We start from the raw sequence: 22,285 nt of genomic DNA, 5'->3' as shown, positions 1-22,285 counted from the left end.
GCCGTTAGTTTTCTCACTTGAATTGTTTGATATTTTGCATGTCGGTGCCTTTTTAAGCCGACTATACGGTATGTTTTTTTTTCATTGTTGAAGGCCGTACGGTTGCATATTAATGCTTACGTCCACTTTATTTGAACTTTGATGGATAGTTGTCTCATTGGCAATCATCCCTCGATCATCTCCTTGTTTTTATATATACTTCAACCAAATGAAATTGTAAAATATATAAGAATAAATGTGAATAGTGTCCACATGTGGACACAGGTGATGCCCCCACTTGCATATCATATAGTTATAAAGCGACATAACTGAAGAATGGTAAAAGTGGTGCTACCCAAATTTGAACTTGATCTGAGTTTTGTGGTAATAAGCATTGTGTGTAAGTCTCATAACATTTGGTTGAGGCTAACTTAAGTAGAGAACAGAAACTAAAAATTCAGCAATTTTTCTATTTGTAAACACGCATAACTCTAGAACGGTTGTGTATAAGTTTTATAACATTTGGATGAGACAAACTAAAAAATTCAGCAATTTTTATGTTTATAAAGGGACATAACTCAAGAATGGTAAATGTGTCGCCACCAAATTTCGTACTTAATCTGTATTATGTAGTAATAAGTATTGTGTATAAGTTTCATAACATTTGGTTGAGGCAAACTAAAGTTAGAAAAAGGAAACAAAAAATTTGTACTTGACCTTAGTTTTGTGGTAATGAATATTGTGTATAGGTTTCATAATGTTTGGTTGGGGCAAACTTAAGTAACAGAATGGAAACTAAAAATTTTACAATCTTTCGATTTATAAAGGGGCATAACTCAATAATGGTTAAAGTGACACTACCCAAGTTCAACTTGATCTGTGTTTTATCAGTGGAAGTCAAAATTAAACATTGCATTGTATAAAGCATTGTTTGTAGTTGATTCAACTATAATCATGGACAAAGGAAGATAACTCCAATTTAAGAATTACTTAATATTTAGAAGAAAATAAAAATTTTACAATTTTTCCATTTATAAAGGGACATAACTCTAGAACGGTTAAAGTGACGCCACCAAAATTCAAACTTGATCTGTGTTTTGTGGTGATAAGCATTGTGTATAAGTTTCATAACATTTGGTTGAGGCAAACTTAAGTTAGAGAACGGATACTAAAAATTTTGCAATTTTTCCATTTATAAAGGGGCATAACTCTAGAACGGTTATAGTGACGCCACCAAAATTCAAACTTGATCTGTGTTTTGTAGTAATAAGCATTGTGTATAAGTTTCATAACATTTGGTTGAGGCAAACTTAAGTTAGAGAACGGATACTAAATATTTTGCAATTTTTCCATTTATAAAGGGGCATAACTCTAGAACGGTTATAGTGACACCACCAAAATTCAAACTTGATCTGTGTTTTGTGGTAATAAACATTGTGTATAAGTTTCATAACATTTGGTTGAGGCAAACTTAAGTTAGAGAACGGATACTAAAAATTTTGCAATTTTTATATTTATAAAGGGGCATAACTCTAGAACGGTTATAGTGACACCACCAAAATTCAAACTTGATCTGTGTTTTGTGGTAATAAACATTGTGTATAAGTTTCATAACATTTGGTTGAGGCAAACTTAAGTTAGAGAACGGATACTAAAAATTTTGCAATTTTTATATTTATAAAGGGGCATAACTCTAGAACGGTTATAGTGACGCCACCAAAATTTAAACTCGATCTGTGTTTTGTGGTAATAAGCATTGTGTATAAGTTTCATAACATTTGGTTGAGGCAAATTCAAGTTACAGAACGGAAACCAATTTTGGGACGTACGTACAGACGGACAAGGGTAAAACTTAATGCCCCCACCGCTACGGCGGGGGCATAAATATGATACATGTTCACCTCAGGAGAAAGCAACTCAAAGACTATATTATGACAACAAAAAATATACTCGACAAATCTGCGTTTTTCAACGCGTGATTTGTTAAAATCAAACCATAACTGCCATATAAATCATCAGTATTATTAGAAAAATGTATGAAATGAAATATACAGCAAAATATTATAGGCGACTTCTTTGCATAACTCTAAATAATTGTATCAACTATTAGACGAAAGAATGCAAAGTAGTAATATGCCTGTTAGAATCTTGGTGTTTTTTACTTTAACCTCTAATAATATAATGAATTATATGTTGATATCATATCTTTAAGCCCATTCTGTTGAATTATATATTAACAGAGGCGGATTTAGGGGGGGCAGTGTTCCCGCCCCCTTTTTTTGTGGGAAAAATTTTGTTGATTATTTAGGGATTCACTGAAGCATGACTAATCGGGCCCTCTCTTATGGCAGTCAGTGGGTCCTCCTTATGAAAATTTCTGGATCCGCCACTGGTTAATGCCATATCTTTGGCGGTCTCTGTTAAATCATAATATCACAAATGGAAGCTAGACACTTGTCTTTCATCGCCTAGAAATTCCTCTTATTTCGTCCTTCTAAACCAGTCATAAACCCTATCAAGTTAGCCGGTCCAATCACAAAACATTTCCTTCGCACCCCCTTTTCTAATCCTGTAAACCTCCACATGTTCAAGTCGTCTACTCTAATTATTTTCTTTGTGTTTTTATGACTATTGTCTCATTGATGTATACTCCATATCTCTTAATTTAGATAAAATCATCAGGGGCGGATCCAGTCATTTTTAAAAGGGGGTTCCCAACCCGGGATAAAGGGGTGGGGGGGGGGGGGTTCCAACTATATGTCCCCATTCAAATGCATTGATCGTAAAAAAAAGGGGGTTTCCAACCCCCGAACCCCCTAATGGATCCGCCACTGTTAAATCAAGTTAACATTTTTAAATATTAGCATTTGTCAATGAGTTTCACGTTTACACACAAATCTGTCGGCACTACTTTCTTATTTAACCACGTTGTTATCAAGTTGTAAACAAACCGTGACGTTTATATGTCTTTAAATTTCATTGGTTGAAAATTAGCACAACTTATGCATATTCATTAATTCTTCACGTGTTTGGGTACCAGTAATTGACCAATAACGATACCCCTCTACGAAACATTGATCAGCCCGCGCACTGTGGTTGTTCAACATTCGACTTTATCGAATAAGATTGTTATTGAAAGGGATTCAACTCAAAAATAACGGTTCAAGATGGATATGGCAAAGAGGATCGAGTTGGAAAAGAGAGGACGGAAATCTACTGAGGTATTTACACTTTCTTTATACATTTAATAGTAAATATCGCCAGTAATATCATAGAAACGTTGTTTACACGACAAGGCGTCTGGGGCCCATGTGGTTGTTCTGATGTTGGAAGTGGGGGGAGATGATTGCCTTGGCACAAGTTTCATTTGAACAGTAAGGGGAAAGTGGTCAGCAGGTACTAATGTCCGAAAATATACTATAATCCTTGACACAGCCTATTTAAACAAGATTGTCGTGTGTATATGTTGTGTGCAATGCATATTTGATGCAATGCTGGCACCATGATTTCACAAGACACCATGGACCATTTTCTGAAAGGTTTGGCAAAGAATTGTGTTTGCATTTAGACAGAACTTCAGGAAATGAACTCTCCATCACTTGTTGTGAGTGGGAGGATTGTTGAAAGAAGTTTGGGACAAACAGTTGAGGATAACACTCAAAATTTTGTAAACGATAAAACCACTTGCACTTTTAATGATTAAAAACTTTGATATTTCAATTCACTAAAGTTATAACTCGAGTATGAAAGGGGAATCTAATGAAGAAAGGTAATGTTGCAGTTTCTTTGGACTGGTCAGCAAATGTCAACATGACCACATCCACTAAATAGCATTATTTGGGACGAGTACATCTTTAAATAAACTATTTATTGCTGCAGTCACATTCTTCAAATGTCTGCGCGTGTTTTGATATGAATAGTTGTATTTAGTTTTGCTAGATAAGTACAGAAATGTTGAATTTACATTTTAGTTGAGTCCATTGTGGTATATTCAATGGCGGCCATTAATCTCTCCTCCATGTCCATTACTTGCATGCCAGGTAATGTGTACAGAGACGCACTACTCACTATCCCTGGTCGCGAACATAACTGAAAGAGTAGGCTTTATCCACATATTATTCCATAAATCAACTTTATTTTGCACAAATCTTAGAAAACAAATAATCTGCAATTCCTTGCATCTATTTCTGTTGACCTACTTCTCGTCATCGCCAATCTCCGCCATTGATGCATCATTTAGCAATTTGGTATATTCTATGATGTCTGAATATTACTGTGTGTTTAGTTATTTTAAAATTTTGATTTCTGAAAGCAGCTACTTCGAAAATATAGAAAAATTTCAATTACTTGGGGTTTTCGAAATTGGGTCACAAGATGACGCACCTGACGATGCAATTTGGTCGCCATATTGGATTTTCAATTTTCTTATTTTTAACAAACTTTATCATCAAATTATAGCAAACTCGGTTGCATTCATTTGTGTTTTTAGCTTAAACAAGTATTAAGGAAGCTTTCTCGAGACTTACCAACATCTTTTAAGTGATTTAGAGTTGGCAAAGGCCATTGCAAGAACGGTATGGAACGCGGCAGTGCTACATCAATGGCGAGGACAGGTATTCTGCATATTTTCAAATGCGTACACCATCGACAATGTAGGTCCCCCAATGATGACATTAATTGTTATGTGCTTAAGGGTGAAAAGGGTCTGTCATAGTCGGCATTTAATGTAAAATAGTCCAATAAGAATAAATAAAATGTTTAAAATCTCTGCTATTGAGAATTAAACGTTAATAGTTGTAAAATTTCGGAGCCGAAATTTCGCTTTGGGTTGTGTACACCACGTCACGTGGCCAGTGGAATACTTAGCCTAGTATTCATACGCCAAAAAATGTAAATAAACTGAAGTCAAGAAAATACCTATGTAAGTTTAGTTTGAATTTATGGAATGAGGTATTTATCGGCTACTAGTTAACCAGGTTGAATTTATCAGCCTATCAAAAATTATACTAAAATAAAAAAGATTTTTTACATTGTAAAAAGATCATACATAAAAAGTGGTTTCATTTTAACTATTAACCATATATTTGTGTAACTTTTAGTCTGTACTTGTGTACAATGCAGACTATACATTGACATTGTAGTATAAACATTTCAAAATGCTGTGTCCAAGTAAATGTATAGTATGTATAGAGTTGGAGAATATAAGGAACAACTAAATCATTTAATGTACAGTTTATTGTAATTTTTTTGTAGTAAAATTGCATGGTACTTAAGACCACTTCATACCCCCTTTTTATACGTCCATTTACGGGACATATCATGGTATACCATTGTCCTTCTGTCGTCAACATGTCGGACATTAACTCAAAAACGCTTTATCCAATTTGAATGAAACTTTAGTGAATTGTTTATATCTATTGACGTGATCATGAGCTCCCTTTCGTTTTTTATAAATTTTAGATTTTAAGTTTTCCGAGTTTTTGGGTTTTATTCATTACAAAAAGGGGGATTTTCCAGTTTTCGGACAATAACTCAAAAATGATTTGAGCAGTTTTCCTGAAACTTTGGTGAACTGTTTATATCTATTGACATAAGCTTCCTTTAAATTTTTATAAATTTCAGATTTTACATTTACTAGTTATGGGGTTCTATTCATTAAAAAAGGGGGATTTTCCAGTTTTCGTTCAATAACTCAAAATATGCTGTAGTTTTAATGAAACTTTGGTAAATTGTATATATATATAGTTGTAAGCTCCCATTTGATTTTTATGAATTTTAGATTTTACGTTTCCAAGTTATGGGATTTTATTCATAAAAAAGGGATGATTTTCAAATTTTCAGACGATATCCAAAAAGTGCTTTGAGCAGTTTTCATTAAACTTTGGTAACTGATTTATATCTATTAAGATAACCTCCCATTAGTTTTTATATGCCTGTTTACAGGACGTATTATGGTATACCGTTGTCCATCTGTCCATCGTCAACATGTCGGACATTAACTCAAAAACGCTTTAACCATTTTACATAAAACTTTGGTGAATTGTTTATATCTATTGACTTGAGCTCCCTTTCGTTTTTTATAAATTTTAGATTTTACGTTTCCGAGTTATGGGGTTTTACTCGTTTAAAAAAGGGGGATTTTCCAGTTTTCAGACAATAACTCAAGAATGCTTTCACCAACTTGCAAGAAAATGTGATGAATTGTTTATATCTATTGACATGAGCTCCCTTTCGATTTTTATAAATTTTAGATTTTACGTTTCCGAGTTACAGGGTTTTAGTCATAAAAAAAGGGGGATTTTCTAGTTTTCGGAAAAAAAATCAAAAATGATTTCAGCAGTTCTTATGAAACTTTGGTGAATTGTTTATATCTATTGATGTAAGCTCTGTTTAGAATTTTATAAATTTTACATTTTACATTTCTGAGTTATGGGGTTTTATTCATTAAAAAAGGGGGGATTTTCCAGTTTTCGGACAAAAACTCAAAAATGCTGTCAGCAATTCTCATGAAACTTTGGTGAATTGTTTATATCTATTGATGTAAGCTCCCTTTACATTTTCATAAATTTCTAATATGACATTGAGAATTCATTGAACTTTAATGACATTGAGAATTCATTGAACTTTAATTGTTTATAGTCTGACAACAGATTTACTAAGTATTGCGCAACAGCACAGTCAGGCCTCTACAATAACTTATTTTTCAACTTGTCCAGTAGGACAAGTACATACCAAAACTTACTTGTCCGAATGAAATTGTAACTTGTCCAAAAAAAATCTTAATAATAACCTTTTTGGCATTTTAAGTTAATTGAATTAAAACAATAGAACAGAATTTGATTTTAACATATCTTTTGCAATACTTTTCAAAAATATGAGTCGAGAACAACTGAATCTAGTCATGTCACAGGACTTAGGTTCTAGTTTTCATCAATGCCAAAGTCTCATCAGATTCTGCACATGAGGCACCGTCTGATAGGATTGCCAATGTACACTCATTGGATTTGTATCCTGGTTTTTTAAGTTGAAAAAAAGTTTATTCAAATGCAATCAATAAAAAAAAGAAGATGAGGTATGATTGCCAATGAGACAACTCTCTGCAAGAGATCAAATGACACAGAAATTAACAATTATAGGTCACCGTATTGCAAGTATTGTTTTTTTCTACATATGATCAAATATGATTTTGTGAATTTTATGGTAAATAATTTCTTCATTTTTATTTTAAAAATTTTTTTTTTTTTAAATTACCAGTATGGTATTTATTATAAAGCAACAGAATAAGGTAGGAAAACGAGGTTCTGATTTGTCTTGGTCCTGAAATGTCTCCTGCGTTACCAAACTGTCTATTAATTATGTTTATTAAATATGTCTCCTACGGTGCCAAACTGTCTATTAAACTTGGAGCCGAATCGCTTCCGAGTTGGTCATGAACTATCTTGTAAATATAGTAAAGTTACCTTATCTACAAAGCGCAGCATATTGGATCAGTAAGACTGGTTTCCGAGAACCTGTTTAAAAGTACCTGACAAAGAACCAGTTTTAAATTATCGATTGCAAGTAAACATGTCAAATTAATACTTGTTTTATGTTCTTTTCTTGTTTTTTGTTTATAATAATTACTTTGTTCATCAAAGTTGGATTAAATTTATTTTCTGCAGAATAATTTTACTTGTCCCGTCGGGCAAGCTTGATATAGCTTTTACTTGTCCGACCTTTGTTTCCTCTGGTATCGGACAAGAGTTATTGTCGAGCCCTGACAGTGTATTGCACAACAGCAAGAAATCTTTAATTGAATGTAAATTCAATTCATATAACCAATTTCAAGTTCTTTGACTACATTTATTCAGAAACCTATAATATTTAATACAATCCAAATTCAGACCTGTATCAAGCTTGAATATTGTGTCCATTTTTGCCCCAACTGTTCAGGGTTGGACCTCTGCGGGCGTATCCAGCTGTGCTCAGCGAAGCAGTTTATTTATAAATTTCTGGTATAACATTGAGAAGTTAATGAACTTTTTGGCCTTGAGTAAGGGAGATGTTGGGTTCAAATCCTGGTCAGGTGAAACACTTGAAAACCGGTAGTTATGTTCAGCAAATGTCATTTAGGAGTGAGAGCAAAGACTGCTCAACCCTGAGTCAGAAAAATGTGTCCAGGTAACAGAACTTAAAACAGTTGGCAACAACTTCTGTTCTATAACTGGAAGAAGAAGGGTAAGGTGACATTTCTTGCTTTGGACTGTTACATGTTCCTTTTCAACTTCATGTACATTGTAGCCTGGTAACCATGGTAACCAAGCTGAATCAGATATCTGGTATAATAATAAAAAGATGTGATTGTGTCAGCCTGATAGACAGGCTGTCTTAAATTTACTTGTCCTTTTAATAGTTTAATTAAGTGAAATATGTTGGTCTGTCCGGCAAGTTGATGCTGATCAAACTTGTGAATGTGCTCTATAAAATATACTAGCAGTTGGCCAGAGGGTTACTGTAGCCTGTTACATGTATTTCTTTCAACATAGTTTTTTCGAGCTGAGCCTAGACATCAAATTGATTAACTTCAACTATGAGAATAATGACCTATGTTTAAATTTTCCTTATAATGTTGATTTGAAGATGTACTAAATGGGAAGTCTTTGTTTGCCTTTTAGAACTAAGGACTAAGACCTGACCAGTTTATTATACAGGAGATATTTTACTTTTAAACTTTTGCAATAAATTTTTATTTTGTTGTAGATCAAAGAATTGAATTTAGACAACTGTCGTGCATCACAAGTAGAGGGTCTCAATGATGAATTTGCAGCATTAGAATCTTTGAGTTTGATAAATGTTGGATTAACGTCACTGAAAGGTTTTCCTAACCTTCCTAACCTCAAAAAGGTAGGTACAGTATACTGTCAATGATGACTGTCAATTGAAAGAAATAATCATTATTCTATTAAAAAACATCTATATATAAATGAACTTTTGCTTTGTACTTAGAATAAAGTCCATGCCTTGTTTTGACATTTGTTTTCATTCAGTGTATTTGTTACACAGATTTTAAGAACTAGGCTACAAACCACAACACTACTATATGTACATGTTGTACCTCCAGATGACTTATTAGATAATCACTTCACAGTGATTGTTATTTCGCAGCTACATCTCAAAATACCTTTTAGAAAAAGTCCTCTTTAATTTTAACAAGTTTCATTTATGCTGAATTGGCCAATAAGTAATATTATGACCAGAAAGAAATAAAGTTATTTGTCTCAATAAGTTGTGTTTTGTTTTAATACCTTATGTATTTTCATTTTTCCAGTTAGAATTGAGTGACAACAGAATTTCAGCGGGTCTCAACAATCTGTCAGGATGTCCAAATTTGACACATTTAAGTTTGAGTGGTAACAAAATAAAAGATTTAGGAACATTAGAACCTTTAGTAAGTACACATTAGAGCCATAGTAAGAGAGATAACTCTACAGGGAAATAAAAAAAAAAGGGCAGTAACTACCAAGAAAATTAACATAATGCAGTTACTTTCTAAACTTGAAGCATATTGCATACTTCGTCTTTTTTTACTTGCACACAAAGTTGTCACAAGTTATTGAAGGGTTTTGATATAAATAGATGAAACTTGTAAGTCATATTATGATGCAGGAATGGATTGTGTAATTTATAGTGCATTGTACACCATTCAGAGAAAATAATGGGTAGACTGCATAAAATCAGAAAAAACTTGAACCCTTTGACTGGGCTATTGAAATATGTATTGTTGTATAGTAGGTTCGTTATAACCCTTGTGAAACAAATTAGTTACAGTATAATGCACACTTTATAAATGAGTCACAGTAAAATGCACATTTAACAAATGAGTTACGGTATAATGCACACTTAAAGACATGACATCAGTTAAATCATTTGATGACATTTTGTTTAATTAAAATTTCCTCTAGGAAAAACAGAAAACCTGAAACATATGTTCCTCCTGAAAATTTTGTATCAATGGGTTTAACATGTTAAAAGGAAACCAATATAAATGCATCATTTAAAGCTAAGTACAAACTGAAAAAAGTGATCTTTATATTTGCTGTTACAAAAGATTTCATTTCCTTTAAAATGTATTGAAGTATTTAGCATTCTGAATTTGTTTAATTTTTATTATGAGAAGCATTCTTTTTTTAACTTAGGGCTGTTCCATAAAAACATACATGGGACCCAGGGAAGACACTTCCAAATCTCAACTAAAAATGTATGAGTGGGTGTCGTCTATGTTTTTGCATAGTGGAAATGTATGTGAAATTTTAATTTGCCTCTATTGGTGGTTACCCCATTATTAAAGTGCCTTCACTGGGTCCCATGTATGTTTTAATTGAATAGCCCTTATTCAAAACTTATATTGTTATTCTTTTTTTCAGAAAAGTTTTGCCAATTTAAAAAGTTTAGATTTATTTAACTGTGAGGTAACAAATGAAGAAGAATACAAAGACCGAGTATTTGAATTATTATCACAGCTGAAATATTTAGATGGTTACGACCAGAACGATGAAGAAGCAGAGGATGAAGATGATGATGGTAAGACTGTTGTTCAGGTTTCTTTGATGGACCCTTATTTTCAGCTTCCACTCTAATCATTTTGATATGGTTTTCAAAACTTTTCTGTAATGCACCAGTTGATGTTAACACTAACTGATATGATCAAAATACATAACAAATTTGACCAAAACCAAGTTCATCATCATCGATTTATTAAGTTGAAAAATTGCAAATGGGAAACTTCTGATAAGGTATAGAACTGGAACAAAATTTTGTGAAGAGACAATATTCACAATATTCACCAGCATCATCCTAGAAATAATGATGAAAATATTATAACCAACAAAACTGTTTCACTGACAGTCTTCTAATTTCAATTTACTAATTCAAAACAGAAACCTAGCTAAAGTTAGAAAAAAGATCAGAATTTTGCAATTACAATTTAATATCTGATGTCCAGAATGGGAAGAAAGAAAAATGGTTTCCTTCTTGGAAAAGACCAGGATTTTTCAGAAAGTTCCAACTTCTTTCATTTGAAGTAATGAAATTTGGGTTTTGTTCATACCTACATGTAGGCAGATGTGTCTATATTTATGTCATGTTGATGCAGTTAATAATTTATAACCTGATTATTCAAATATTTTGTTTTTTAACAGACGGTGAAGTTGATGGTGATGATGATGATGAAGATGGAGAAGTTGAAGGAGAAGGTAAAAGCAAAAAATTATTATTAATGATAGTATAGTGCCATGTCAACACTCAAACACTCATGGGTATTGTCATGTTTGATGACAGTTAATGCAGTGTCAACACTCTTGGGTATTGTCACATTTGATGACAGTATAGTGCCATGTCAACACTCATGGATATTGTCATGTTTGATGACAGTATAGTGCCATGTCAACACTCATGGGTATTGTCACATTTGATGACAGTATAGTGCCATGTCAACACTCATGGGTATTGTCATGTTTGATGACAGTATAGTGCCATGTCAACACTCATGGGTATTGTTCCGATTGATGACAGTATAGTGCCATGTCAACACTCATGAGTATTGTCACATTTGATGACGGTATAGTGCCATGTCAACACTCATTGATATTGTCACATTTGATGACAGTATAGTGCCATGTCAACACTCATGGGTATTGTTCCGTTTGATGACAGTATAGTGCCATGTCAACACTCATGGGTATTGTCGCATTTGATGACAGTAAAGTGCCATGTCAACACTCATGGGTATTGTCGCATTTGATGACAGTATAGTGCCATGTCAACACTCATGGGTATTGAAAAGTTTGATGACAGTATAGTGCCATGTCAACACTCATGGATATTGTCACATTTGATGACAGTAAAGTGCCATGTCAACACTCATGGGTATTGTTCCGTTTGATGACAGTATAGTGCCATGTCAACACTCATGGGTATTGTCATGTTTGATGACAGTATAGTGGCATGTCAACACTCATGGATATTGTCATGTTTAATGACAGTATAGTGCCATGTCGACACTCATGGGTATTGTCATGTTTGATGACAGTATAGTGCCATGTCAACACTCGTGGGTATTGTCACGTTATGAGCAAATTTGTATAAATTACATTAAAAAGCTCTATTACTCAGAAAAAATGGCATTGGACCATGTTACATATTTAAGAGTTGTTCCAGAATTAAATGCATGGAGGAACTGCTTTTTAAACCCCAACCACCCATAATCTTAATTTAAAATTTTTTACAAAATTATAAGGAAAATGCAACCACCCACACTTCATTAATTTGCTTGACATTTTCTAACCTCAATCCTTTCTGGAACAGCCCTTATTGAGGCTGCATACTTTAATATATAAAGGAAGTACTGTTTATATTTCTGTTTATGGGTACAATTTAATTATCACCGTGTTTGTTTGTTTTGTTTATGGATATATACACATGATACAGCAAAGTAAATTTTAACATTTGAAAAACTCATTATTTATTAAGGTGGTACTAAACACCTTGACCAAAATTAATTTGGCTTGTTTAATTTGCATAAAATTTTGACAAAATATTCACTTTGACCCTTTGAAAAAAATATAAAAATTTTAAAAAACTTGAATCACACTCTTTATCAGAAACATTTCATTGGAAATATAGCAGTTTGACAAACACTAATTTTGATCATTTAGAAGCTTAATTATTTCCCTAACAATAGAACGTGATTAAAAAGTTAAGCTGATTTTTACAGAGTTATCTCCCTGTAGTGTAATGTACCACCTTAATCTAAAATTATAATTACATTATATTTAGTTAAATTCAGTGTCTGACTGAAATTTACCACAGAATTGTTGAGTTGTTGCCCTTTGTTCATAACTTGAATAAAATAAATCCTTTAAATTTTATAAGGGCTATTCTAGAAAAATACAATTACATTTTACTTTGCATACATAACCACACAATTTAAACTTGATGACCTGCCCCCTACCCATACACAGATAATTCATGTGCCCCCATATATATTTTTCTGGACTACCCCTAAAATGATTTGTTACGCATTGTAGATGATGATGATGACGATGATGAGGATGGAGATGAAGACGATGATGAAGATGGGGATGACGATGAATTAGATGAAGACGATGACGACGAGGTTGGTCTCAGCTACTTGGAGAAAGAAAATCTCGACGTTAGTTCATTATTTTGTTGGCTTTGCTTTTGGCTTTTTTTTGTGCTTAGCCATAGATTTTCTGCTTTTTGGCAGTATAGTGTTCCTTGTCATTCTGGGAAAACCATGCTTACTTATATGCCAAATAAATGTTTGTTTATGTAAAATGGAGAGGCATGTTTTGAGTATTTTGCACATCCAGGTTTCTATACAGCCCTATAGGATTTATACGTTTAATTTTGGTTGCATGCTCTTAAAAATACAAAAAAAACTGAAATTTATATTGACATTTTTTTTGAAAATTTTTGGAAGGATTAGTATTGCATTGATATGAACATGACTTCAGATTGATTTAATTGTCTGAGCATGTCCTGTCTCATTATTGAACCTCAAATTGTTCTTCGTCTTCAAACAAATAGGTCACAATGATCAGTGAACACAATTCTTTTTTGGATGTCAAGTTAACTTTTAAAGAGGCAGTCTGTTTCTTATCACTACAAGATTGGTTGCACTGATGCCCAATTAGATGTTTTGCATACCTGCCAACTTTCAGGATTTAGGCGTGTACTACACGATTTTGACCCGTTGTCACGAATGCATAATCGTTATGGTGAAAAAGCTCTAAAACATGATTTTGTGAAATTCTACACAAAAAAATGATTGTTCCCGAGTTTGGAATGTTCCCAAGGGAAGACAATCGTGATCAGCCAATCAAAGTCTGTGTTTTTCATGATCACATTAGAAAGCCAAATCAAAATCATTGTTTCTCATGATTATTGGACATTGCAGACATGCTAAATTTTGAACTTGTTTGGAACATTTGAGTTGTATTCCTCTGTCTGTATGTCAGAATTGTAAAAATTGTGAACATGGCAGGTGAATTTTCATCTGCAAGAAGGTTCTTACACAGCTTAAGAAGAAAAGCATGGCTGATTGACAAAATCCAATGATGCAGTACTACCATAAACATAATAAATAGTTGCTTATGGATATTACGCTAACTGTAACGGATCATACAGTGTTGTCATTCTTGTGATTAAATTATCAAATCATTTAAAGTACCATGTACTATGTTTTATAAGTACTAGAATCATGCAAATAAAAAGCAGATAAAGGCTTATAAGCTCATCATCAGTGTACCATATAAAAAAAAAGATACACACTTTTTTCTAGAGCACAAAACAGCACGTGCAAAAAACGCTGCAAAGAATTGTAACCTTTGAAATTGTTGTCACGCACTAAAACCCCCATGGGGATTTTCAAAAGTTGGCAGGTATGGTTTTGAAACCAGATTCTAGTCGTACAAATATTTGTAGATAAGATCCTAAGATCCATTTGAATGACTTGAAAATTGTACCTCCCTTTGGAGATAAACATATCTAATGGATTATAACAAAAGAAGAGATTTACCTAGCCTGTTTAATGGATTGGTCTGCTTCACAAGACAGACTTGAAATTTTATCTACATGCATTGTAATTTTTGAAGGATTTTGTCAGTCTGCTTTTACAATACCAGTAGCCTTATTCAGTATGTCTCTTTTTACAAGACATTAACTGACACAAGGCAAAGAAAATGACACAGAAAGCAACATAGTATTCATTTTATATATGAAGGCAATAATTGTTGGAACCAGTGACAAACTCATTTCTGGAAGTATAGATTGTTCATGAATTTTTTATTTTACATTAAAAATTATATTTTGAGTGTTGACAAAATTTTTGACATCCAGTCTTCCTTATTGATATAGTCAAATGATCCCTGATACATAATATGATCTAAATACTGATGTAGACAATTATTTACCTTGATTTCACTTGAACATGAACCAAAACTTTTATATATAAAATTACTTTTATTTTGTTCTGTGAAATTATCTAAAGTTGCAAAAATATTTTAACAAGTTAGGCCAGCCCAAGTTATTGAATTTCAAATGTACTGTGTATGCATTTATAAACCAAAAATCTCTAAATTTGATATTCCTGCAGCACTATTTTGAATATTTTTATGAGTATAGAAAAGATGCCCAAAAAAAGTAATGCCAAGTTAGAAATTCAGCCTTTGAAGAGCATCTATTTTTTTCCCACGGAGAGGGATACTATATAAGATTTGGAAAATATTTTCTATATTTTCTGGTGCTACTAGCATACTATACTTTTTATACGACCGCAAAAATTGAAAATTTTTTGGTCGTATATTGGTATGACGTTGGCGTCGTCGTCGTCGTTGTCGTCGTCGTCGTCCGAAGACACATTGGTTTTCGCACTCTAACTTTAGTTTAAGTGAATGGATCTCCATGAAATTTTACCATAAGGTTCAATACCATGAAAGGAAGGTTGGGATTGATTTTGGGGGTTATGGTACCAACAGTTAAGGAATTAGGGGCCAAAAAGGGGCCAACAATAAGCATTTTTGTAACTTCCAGACAATAACTTGTGTGTAAGTGTATGGATCTCTCTGACATTGTACCACAAGGTTACATATCACAAAGGGAAGGCTGTAATTGATTTTGGGGGTAATTGCCTCAAAATGTTGGGAATTAGGGGCCAAAAAACAAGCATTTTTCTAGTTTCATGACAATAACTTGTGTGTAAGTGTTTGGATATTTCTGAAATTGTACTACAAGGTTCCATATCACAAAGGGAAAGCTGGAATTGAGTTTGGGGGTAATTGCCCGAAACGTTTAGGAATTGGGGGCCAAAAAGGGGCCAAAAATAAGCATTTTTCTAGTTTCCAGACAATAACTTGTGTTCAAGTGTATGGATCTCTCTGAAATTGTACTGCAAGGTACCATACCACAAAGGGAAGGCTGAGATTGAGTTTGGGGGTGATGAATCATAAGGGGGTTCAAAAAATTTGGGGGGGGATTTTTTTTTTCTTTTTTTTTTCTTTTTTTCCTTTTTTTTTTCTTTTAAAATTTTCCATTTTAAGTTGGTTATTTCTGATTTATATTTAAAAGCAAATAATAATGATATGGTAGGAGATACACACCAAACAGGATGTGTAAATTATATAATAAGTATTGTGCAATAGCAAGAAATTTTCAATTGCACAGTATTGCACAATAGCAAGAAATCTTCAATTGCACAGTATTGCGCAATAGCAAGAAATCTTCAATTGCACAGTATTGCACAATAGCAAGAAATATCCAATAGCACAATATTGCGCAATAGCAAGAAATTGTCAATTGTACAGTATTGCGCAATAGCAAGAAATAATCAATTGCACAGTATTGTGCAAAAGAAGATTCGTATAAATTGCTTATTTCTTGATCAATTTCAATGGGGTTTTATTCTTGAATTCTTGGGGTTCTTTAATATGCTGAATCTAACCGTGTATTAAGTTTTTGGATTTTGGGCCCCGTTTTTAAATTGGTCCACATTTAGGTCCAAAGGGTCCAAAATTTAACTTTGTTTGATTTCATCAAAAATTGAAATATTGGGGTTCTTTGATATGCCAAATCTAACCGTGTATTTAGATTCTTAATTTTTGGTTCTGTTTTCAAATTGGTCTACATAAAGGTCCAAAGGGTCCAAAATTAAACTTAGTTTGATTTCAACAAAAATTGAATATATGGGGTTCTTTGATATGCTGAATCTAACCATGTATTTAGATTTTTGATTATGGGCCCAGTTTTCAAGTTGGTCCAAATCGGGGTCCAAAATTAAACTTTGTTTGATTTCAACAAAAATTGAATATATGGGGTTCTTTGATATGCTGAATCTAACCATATATTTAGATTTTTGATTATGGGCCCAGTTTTCAAGTTGGTCCAAATCGGGGTCCAAAATTAAACTTTGTTTGATTTCAACAAAAATTGAATATATGGGGTTCTTTGATATGCTGAATCTAACCATGTATTTAGATTTTTGATTGTTGGGCCCCGTTATCAACTTTGTCCACATTGAGATCAAAAGGGTCCAAAATTAAACTTTGTTTGATTTCATCAAAAATTGAATATATGGGGTTCTTTGATATGCTGAATCTAACCATGTATTTAGATTTTTGATTATGGGCCCAGTTTTCAAGTTGGTCCAAATCGGGGTCCAAAATTAAACTTTGTTTGATTTCAACAAAAATTGAATATATGGGGTTCTTTGATATGCTGAATCTAACCATGTATTTAGATTTTTGATTATGGGCCCAGTTTTCAAGTTGGTCCAAATCGGGGTCCAAAATTAAACTTTGTTTGATTTCAACAAAAATTGAATATATGGGGTTCTGTAATATGCTGAATCTAACCGTGTATTAAGTTTTTGGATTTTGGGCCCCGTTTTTAAATTGGTCCACATTGAAGTCCAAAGGGTCCAAAATTTAACTTTGTTTGATTTCATCAAAAATTGAATTATTGGGGTTCTTTGATATGCCGAATCTAACCGTGTATTTAGATTCTTAATTTTTGGTTCCGTTTTCAAATTGGTCTACATAAAGGTCCAAAGGGTCCAAAATTAAACTTAGTTTGATTTTAACAAAAATTGAATTTTTAGGGTTCTTTGATATGCTGAATCTAAACATCTATTTAGATTTTTGATTATGGGCCCAGTTTTCAAGTTGGTCCAAATCGGGGTCCAAAATTAAACTTTGTTTGATTTCAACAAAAATTGAATATATGGGGTTCTTTGATATGCTGAATCTAACCATGTATTTAGATTTTTGATTTTTGGGCCCTGTTATCATTTTTGTCCACATTGAGATCAAAAGGGTCCAAAATTAAACTTTGTTTGATTTCATCAAAAATTGAATTCTTGGGGTTCTTTGATATGCTGAATCTAACCATGTATTTAGATTTTGGATATTGGACCATAATAGGTGAATGTCCAATTTAAAATTTTTAAGTTCTTAGACCACATTCATTCTGTGTCAGAAACCTATGCTGTGTCAAATATTTAATCACAATCCAAATTCAGAGCTGTATCAAGCTTGAATGTTGTGTCCATACTTGCCCCAACTGTTCAGGGTTCGACCTCTGCGGTCGTATCAAGCTGCGCCCTGCGGAGCATTTTATTATGCAAATGCACTGGTTAAAATAATATGAAGTATTGAAACTGTATAACTAAAGGGAGATAACTGTATTTCTAGGACGATTCTGAAGGAGAAGATTTTGATCCAGAGGCAGATGATGATGAGGAGGTTGAAGAAATTGATGATGGTAAGTTTGTTTAACTAGTTTAATGTGGTTCTGCATACACACCATATTTCGCCAATTTAAGGCGGTTTCTGGCTTGGTGACGATCATACACTATATAGCGAATTCATAATTACCTTGTTTAAGCATATCTGGTGAAAATTCAAATGAATAAGTTTTTCATCATTGCTAGTACGTTCTCTAGTTATTTTGAGATAAATTATTTAATATTGAAAATGATAAAATTTGATTGAGCAGTCCATAGTCATTGTATTTAAATTGATTGAAATTTGAATGAAGCAGTCTACCAAATCACAGACTAACAATTATGTGAAATATACTATAGCCTTACCAATTGAATATATGCTAAATACTGTTTATTGGGTCAATCTTTGAAAAGGAGAAGAAAAAAGTTAACACAGATTTTAGTAAAGTGTTTATTTGCCTTGGTTTCGGGTGGAGTGATACCCAATTAGTTGTTTCCAGGATTGGTAGTAAGAATTATTTTATCACTTGATATTAATTAGGAAAAATTTAAAAATAAAATAGTAATCAATTTGAAAAATTACTCTGTGCCAGAATGGATAAGTTAAGAGAACTTAAGTTCAATCTAGACTAATAATTGCTACAAAACACCAAAGAAAGAAGTAAGTTGAGCCACACATTATACAATGTATGAAAAAATGTTGTGTATACAGGGATCATCTACAGTTATCTAAACAACGATAACAGAAATACCAAAAAAAATCAATTCATATTACATTAATTTCTTCACACCTTTATCCATGCAACATTTTTGTTTGTTCAGTTGTTTGAAAAAAAATACCTTCCTCTGTTTTAAAATATCAATTGAATATTTCAGAAGACTCATCGCCTGTCCGAGGAACCAAGCGGAAATTAGAAGAGGGAGAGGATGCTGGGGAAGAAGATGATGACTGAATTGTTTGTTGTTTTCTTGTTGACTATTTTTAACCAAAGGAAAGGGACATCACTCTTTATGAAAGAGGACATGACTGGTTCCAGAATAACCATTGGAACGATTACTGTTGAGTGCTATTTTCAGAATTTGTTACCAGTTGACAATTATTTTATTTGAAAGTATAGAATTTAGAAGAAAACCATTTATTTTATAATTTATTAATGTACAACTGGTCAAGTTCAAGTCTGAAATTTTGTTTTAAATCGTGTATCATATCACATCATTATGTAAGTTCTTATCATAAACAATTATGTTTAACACTTTAATTTGACCAGTTGTAAGTGATATTATTACCATGGTAACAAGTATTCTGATTTTAGTGTTGATAACATGAAATAAGAATGATCATTACATTGTGTATAAAGTATCACACTGTCATTACTCAGAAGATAGTACTGATTCATTCCATAATTCACTACTAGAAATACTGGGTACATTGTAGAACAGTTTGTTATCACTTGAACAAGGTCTGGTGGTAGGAGAGGGTTCTAAAGGATTTAATTAGTTTTATATGGGAGGGTTTCTAGAGGAATTAACTAGCTGTTTTATATGGGAGGGTTTCTAGAGAATTTAACAAGTTCTTAAGTAGGGGTTGGTTGTAACCATTCTTTATGAAGGAGGTTAAAGGATTTATTCATAAAACATGATTTAAAATATTTTCAATATTGAGCTGTTTTTAATGTAACTGTATTTTATCCAGTTATCAAAGTAAAGCCACATCAAGGTACAAAAGAATTACTATACCTTATTTTTAGCAGGTGCCTGTTATTCATAATATTGTACAACTAATCACTTCCACAGCATTACATATATAAGAAAGGATTGAACACTTGGTTATAACCAAATTGTTTCTGTCTTTAATGATTAATTATAGTTGACATATCTGTCACTTTCTAAAGCTCAAAGGTTTACTTAATATGTGTGTGGGTGGGTCAACACTTAGAATGCTGTCTCTGGCCACTTTCATCTACATAGATATATCGTGTTCTTGAGGATAATAGAAGGGAATACTCCAGGAACCTGTCTACCTCTGAAATTAACATAATCTTTTATTCTCAAACAGAATAAAAGTGCTTAAAAATTTTAATACATTTGTTTTTAGTTTTCATTCACAAGGAAAAGCATTTAAAAACTAGTTTATCTCTTTCTTTGTCATGGTGAAAAATAATGTTTCCAGATCTGTAGATTTTGTGACTGAAGTAATGCTGTGCCTATGATTATATGTATGGTAGTATAAACTGTATATTCTGTACATTATAACATTGTCTATAGCTCATCTGTTTCATATTCAATTACTTGTAAATAAAACAATCTAAAGATCAGTGCTTTTCTATATTCATGTCTTTAAAAGAGAGGAGAAAGATACCAAAGGGACATTCAAACTCATGTTGAAAATAAACTGACAACGCCAAGGCTAAAAAAGAAAAAGACCCAACAGACAAACAACAGTACATAAAACACAACATAAAAAACTAAAAACTGAGCAACACATACCTCACCAAAAACTGGGGGGTTCTCAGGTGCTCTGCAAGGGTAAGCAGATCCTTCTCCACATGTGGCACTCGTCGTGTTGCTCATGTAAGTACAAACTTGGTGATAAGTCTAACTTGGAGGTCACATTCCAGGGGTTCAAATTAGTGGTGGTCTGAGGTCCGTGACCTTCTATTTACTGGTTTGGACCTTCCCACCGGTAGTTAGTTACACCCGACGGACTTTCATACTTTTGTAGGTTAAAAAATTGCAAAAGCATTTCCAACAAAAAATATAAAAAACTAGTATAAAAATAATCTAATGCAACTTTACTGAAAGGAAACTTCTTTATTTGCTTAAATTCTTAACAATTGATTGGATGATCATGTGTAGTCACTTGACCGGTCGTCATAGATGATAGTGGGAAACTTGATCTGAGAATATATTATTTAAACATAACTAGTAAACGGTATGAGTCTGTTTGGTTTTCAAAAGAAAACCAGATGAAACGGTTGATACAGCGTGGTTGATTGATGAAATGGCTTAACGCAGCCTGAAAGACAGGATTTGACTAAAGACCAAAAATATGACCGGGAAAAACAAGAACGTAATTTTTTCCCACACACAGTGAAAGGGAAAGTGCACTGGATTGTTAAACAAAAAAACTTAAAACTTGACCCCATAAAAAATCATGATGAAAAATTAGCACCCAGTATCTACCCGGTACACATGTATATTTCTTGTAAAAAAAAGTGGTTAAAAGAAACTGACCCCATGTTTGAAAACGAAGTTGAGCTGTCATCTGATACAAAGTTAGGCTAGTGTGTTCTTAAGCAGCAATTGAAACCAAAACAATTAAAAAGGTACAAAGTGTTGTATGTAATACAGGGTATAGTGTTGGGGAAAAGGGGAAGCCTTAATCTGACTGAATTTATCTAAGAAATTCAGAAAAAAAATCTGGTTAATGTAGTAAGATATGATGAGTGCTTTGGAGTGGTAAGCATTTTCTGTTTTTATAAATTGAATTTTCAATAAAAATTGGACCTTCTATGAATAACGGAGGACCTTTAAGAATGTATGGTCAAAGGTCCTGGACCTTCCATTACCTAAAGTAAATTTGAACTCCTGCATTCAGAGACTCTCTAAAATATATCTAGCGAGGAAAAAGAACTCAATTTTATCAGACCCAAACTAATAGAATTATACTATGCTAATAAAAGGTAATGGGCCAAATAAATGCGAGCCCCCTGGAGGTTACAGCCATTTCTGGTTTTATCAGCTAAATCATTCCTGATGAAATTTGGTTGGATAACTGAATAAACTCCTGTTGTGGAAATCTTTTCCTATTGTTTGATATATACGCTAAACTTCTGTATCATTCCAAATGAAGAAAGTGCTCTATTTTTCCAAAATGTGCAAAGAATCGCAACAGCAGAAAATAGTTTAAAATAATAAATTTAGTTAATTTGGTGAATTCAGGATTGCAAATAACCAAAATGTCAAAAAAAGGGACTAGTTGACAAAAATATGCTTCACTTAAACCAGAAAATAAAATGTATCAAAGTA

General features: G+C 32.9%; 1 protein-coding gene across 2 annotated transcripts; it reads left to right on the top strand.

Annotated features, from left to right (window-relative positions):
* Positions 1 to 3,032: 3,032 nt before the first annotated feature.
* LOC127731717 (acidic leucine-rich nuclear phosphoprotein 32 family member A-like) lies at positions 3,033 to 20,571 on the top strand. Of its 2 annotated transcripts, none has more exons than XM_052240532.1 (8): positions 3,033 to 3,200; positions 8,719 to 8,862; positions 9,287 to 9,406; positions 10,383 to 10,539; positions 11,157 to 11,210; positions 13,044 to 13,132; positions 18,225 to 18,294; positions 19,133 to 20,571. In XM_052240532.1, the coding sequence occupies exons 1-8, from the start codon at positions 3,147 to 3,149 to the stop codon at positions 19,207 to 19,209; spliced, it is 765 nt and encodes a 254-aa protein (XP_052096492.1). In that variant the 5' UTR covers positions 3,033 to 3,146; the 3' UTR covers positions 19,210 to 20,571. The 2 variants fall into 2 exon arrangements, with proteins under 2 accessions (XP_052096492.1, XP_052096491.1); XM_052240531.1 differs by having other exon boundaries at positions 3,034 to 3,200; positions 13,044 to 13,168.
* Positions 20,572 to 22,285: the final 1,714 nt, after the last annotated feature.

Source organism: Mytilus californianus, unplaced genomic scaffold (assembly GCF_021869535.1).
Source record: "Mytilus californianus isolate M0D057914Y unplaced genomic scaffold, xbMytCali1.0.p SCAF_20, whole genome shotgun sequence".
In the NCBI taxonomy this organism is placed as follows: domain Eukaryota; kingdom Metazoa; phylum Mollusca; class Bivalvia; order Mytilida; family Mytilidae; genus Mytilus; species Mytilus californianus.
This window is presented reverse-complemented; position numbering and strand designations above follow the sequence as displayed.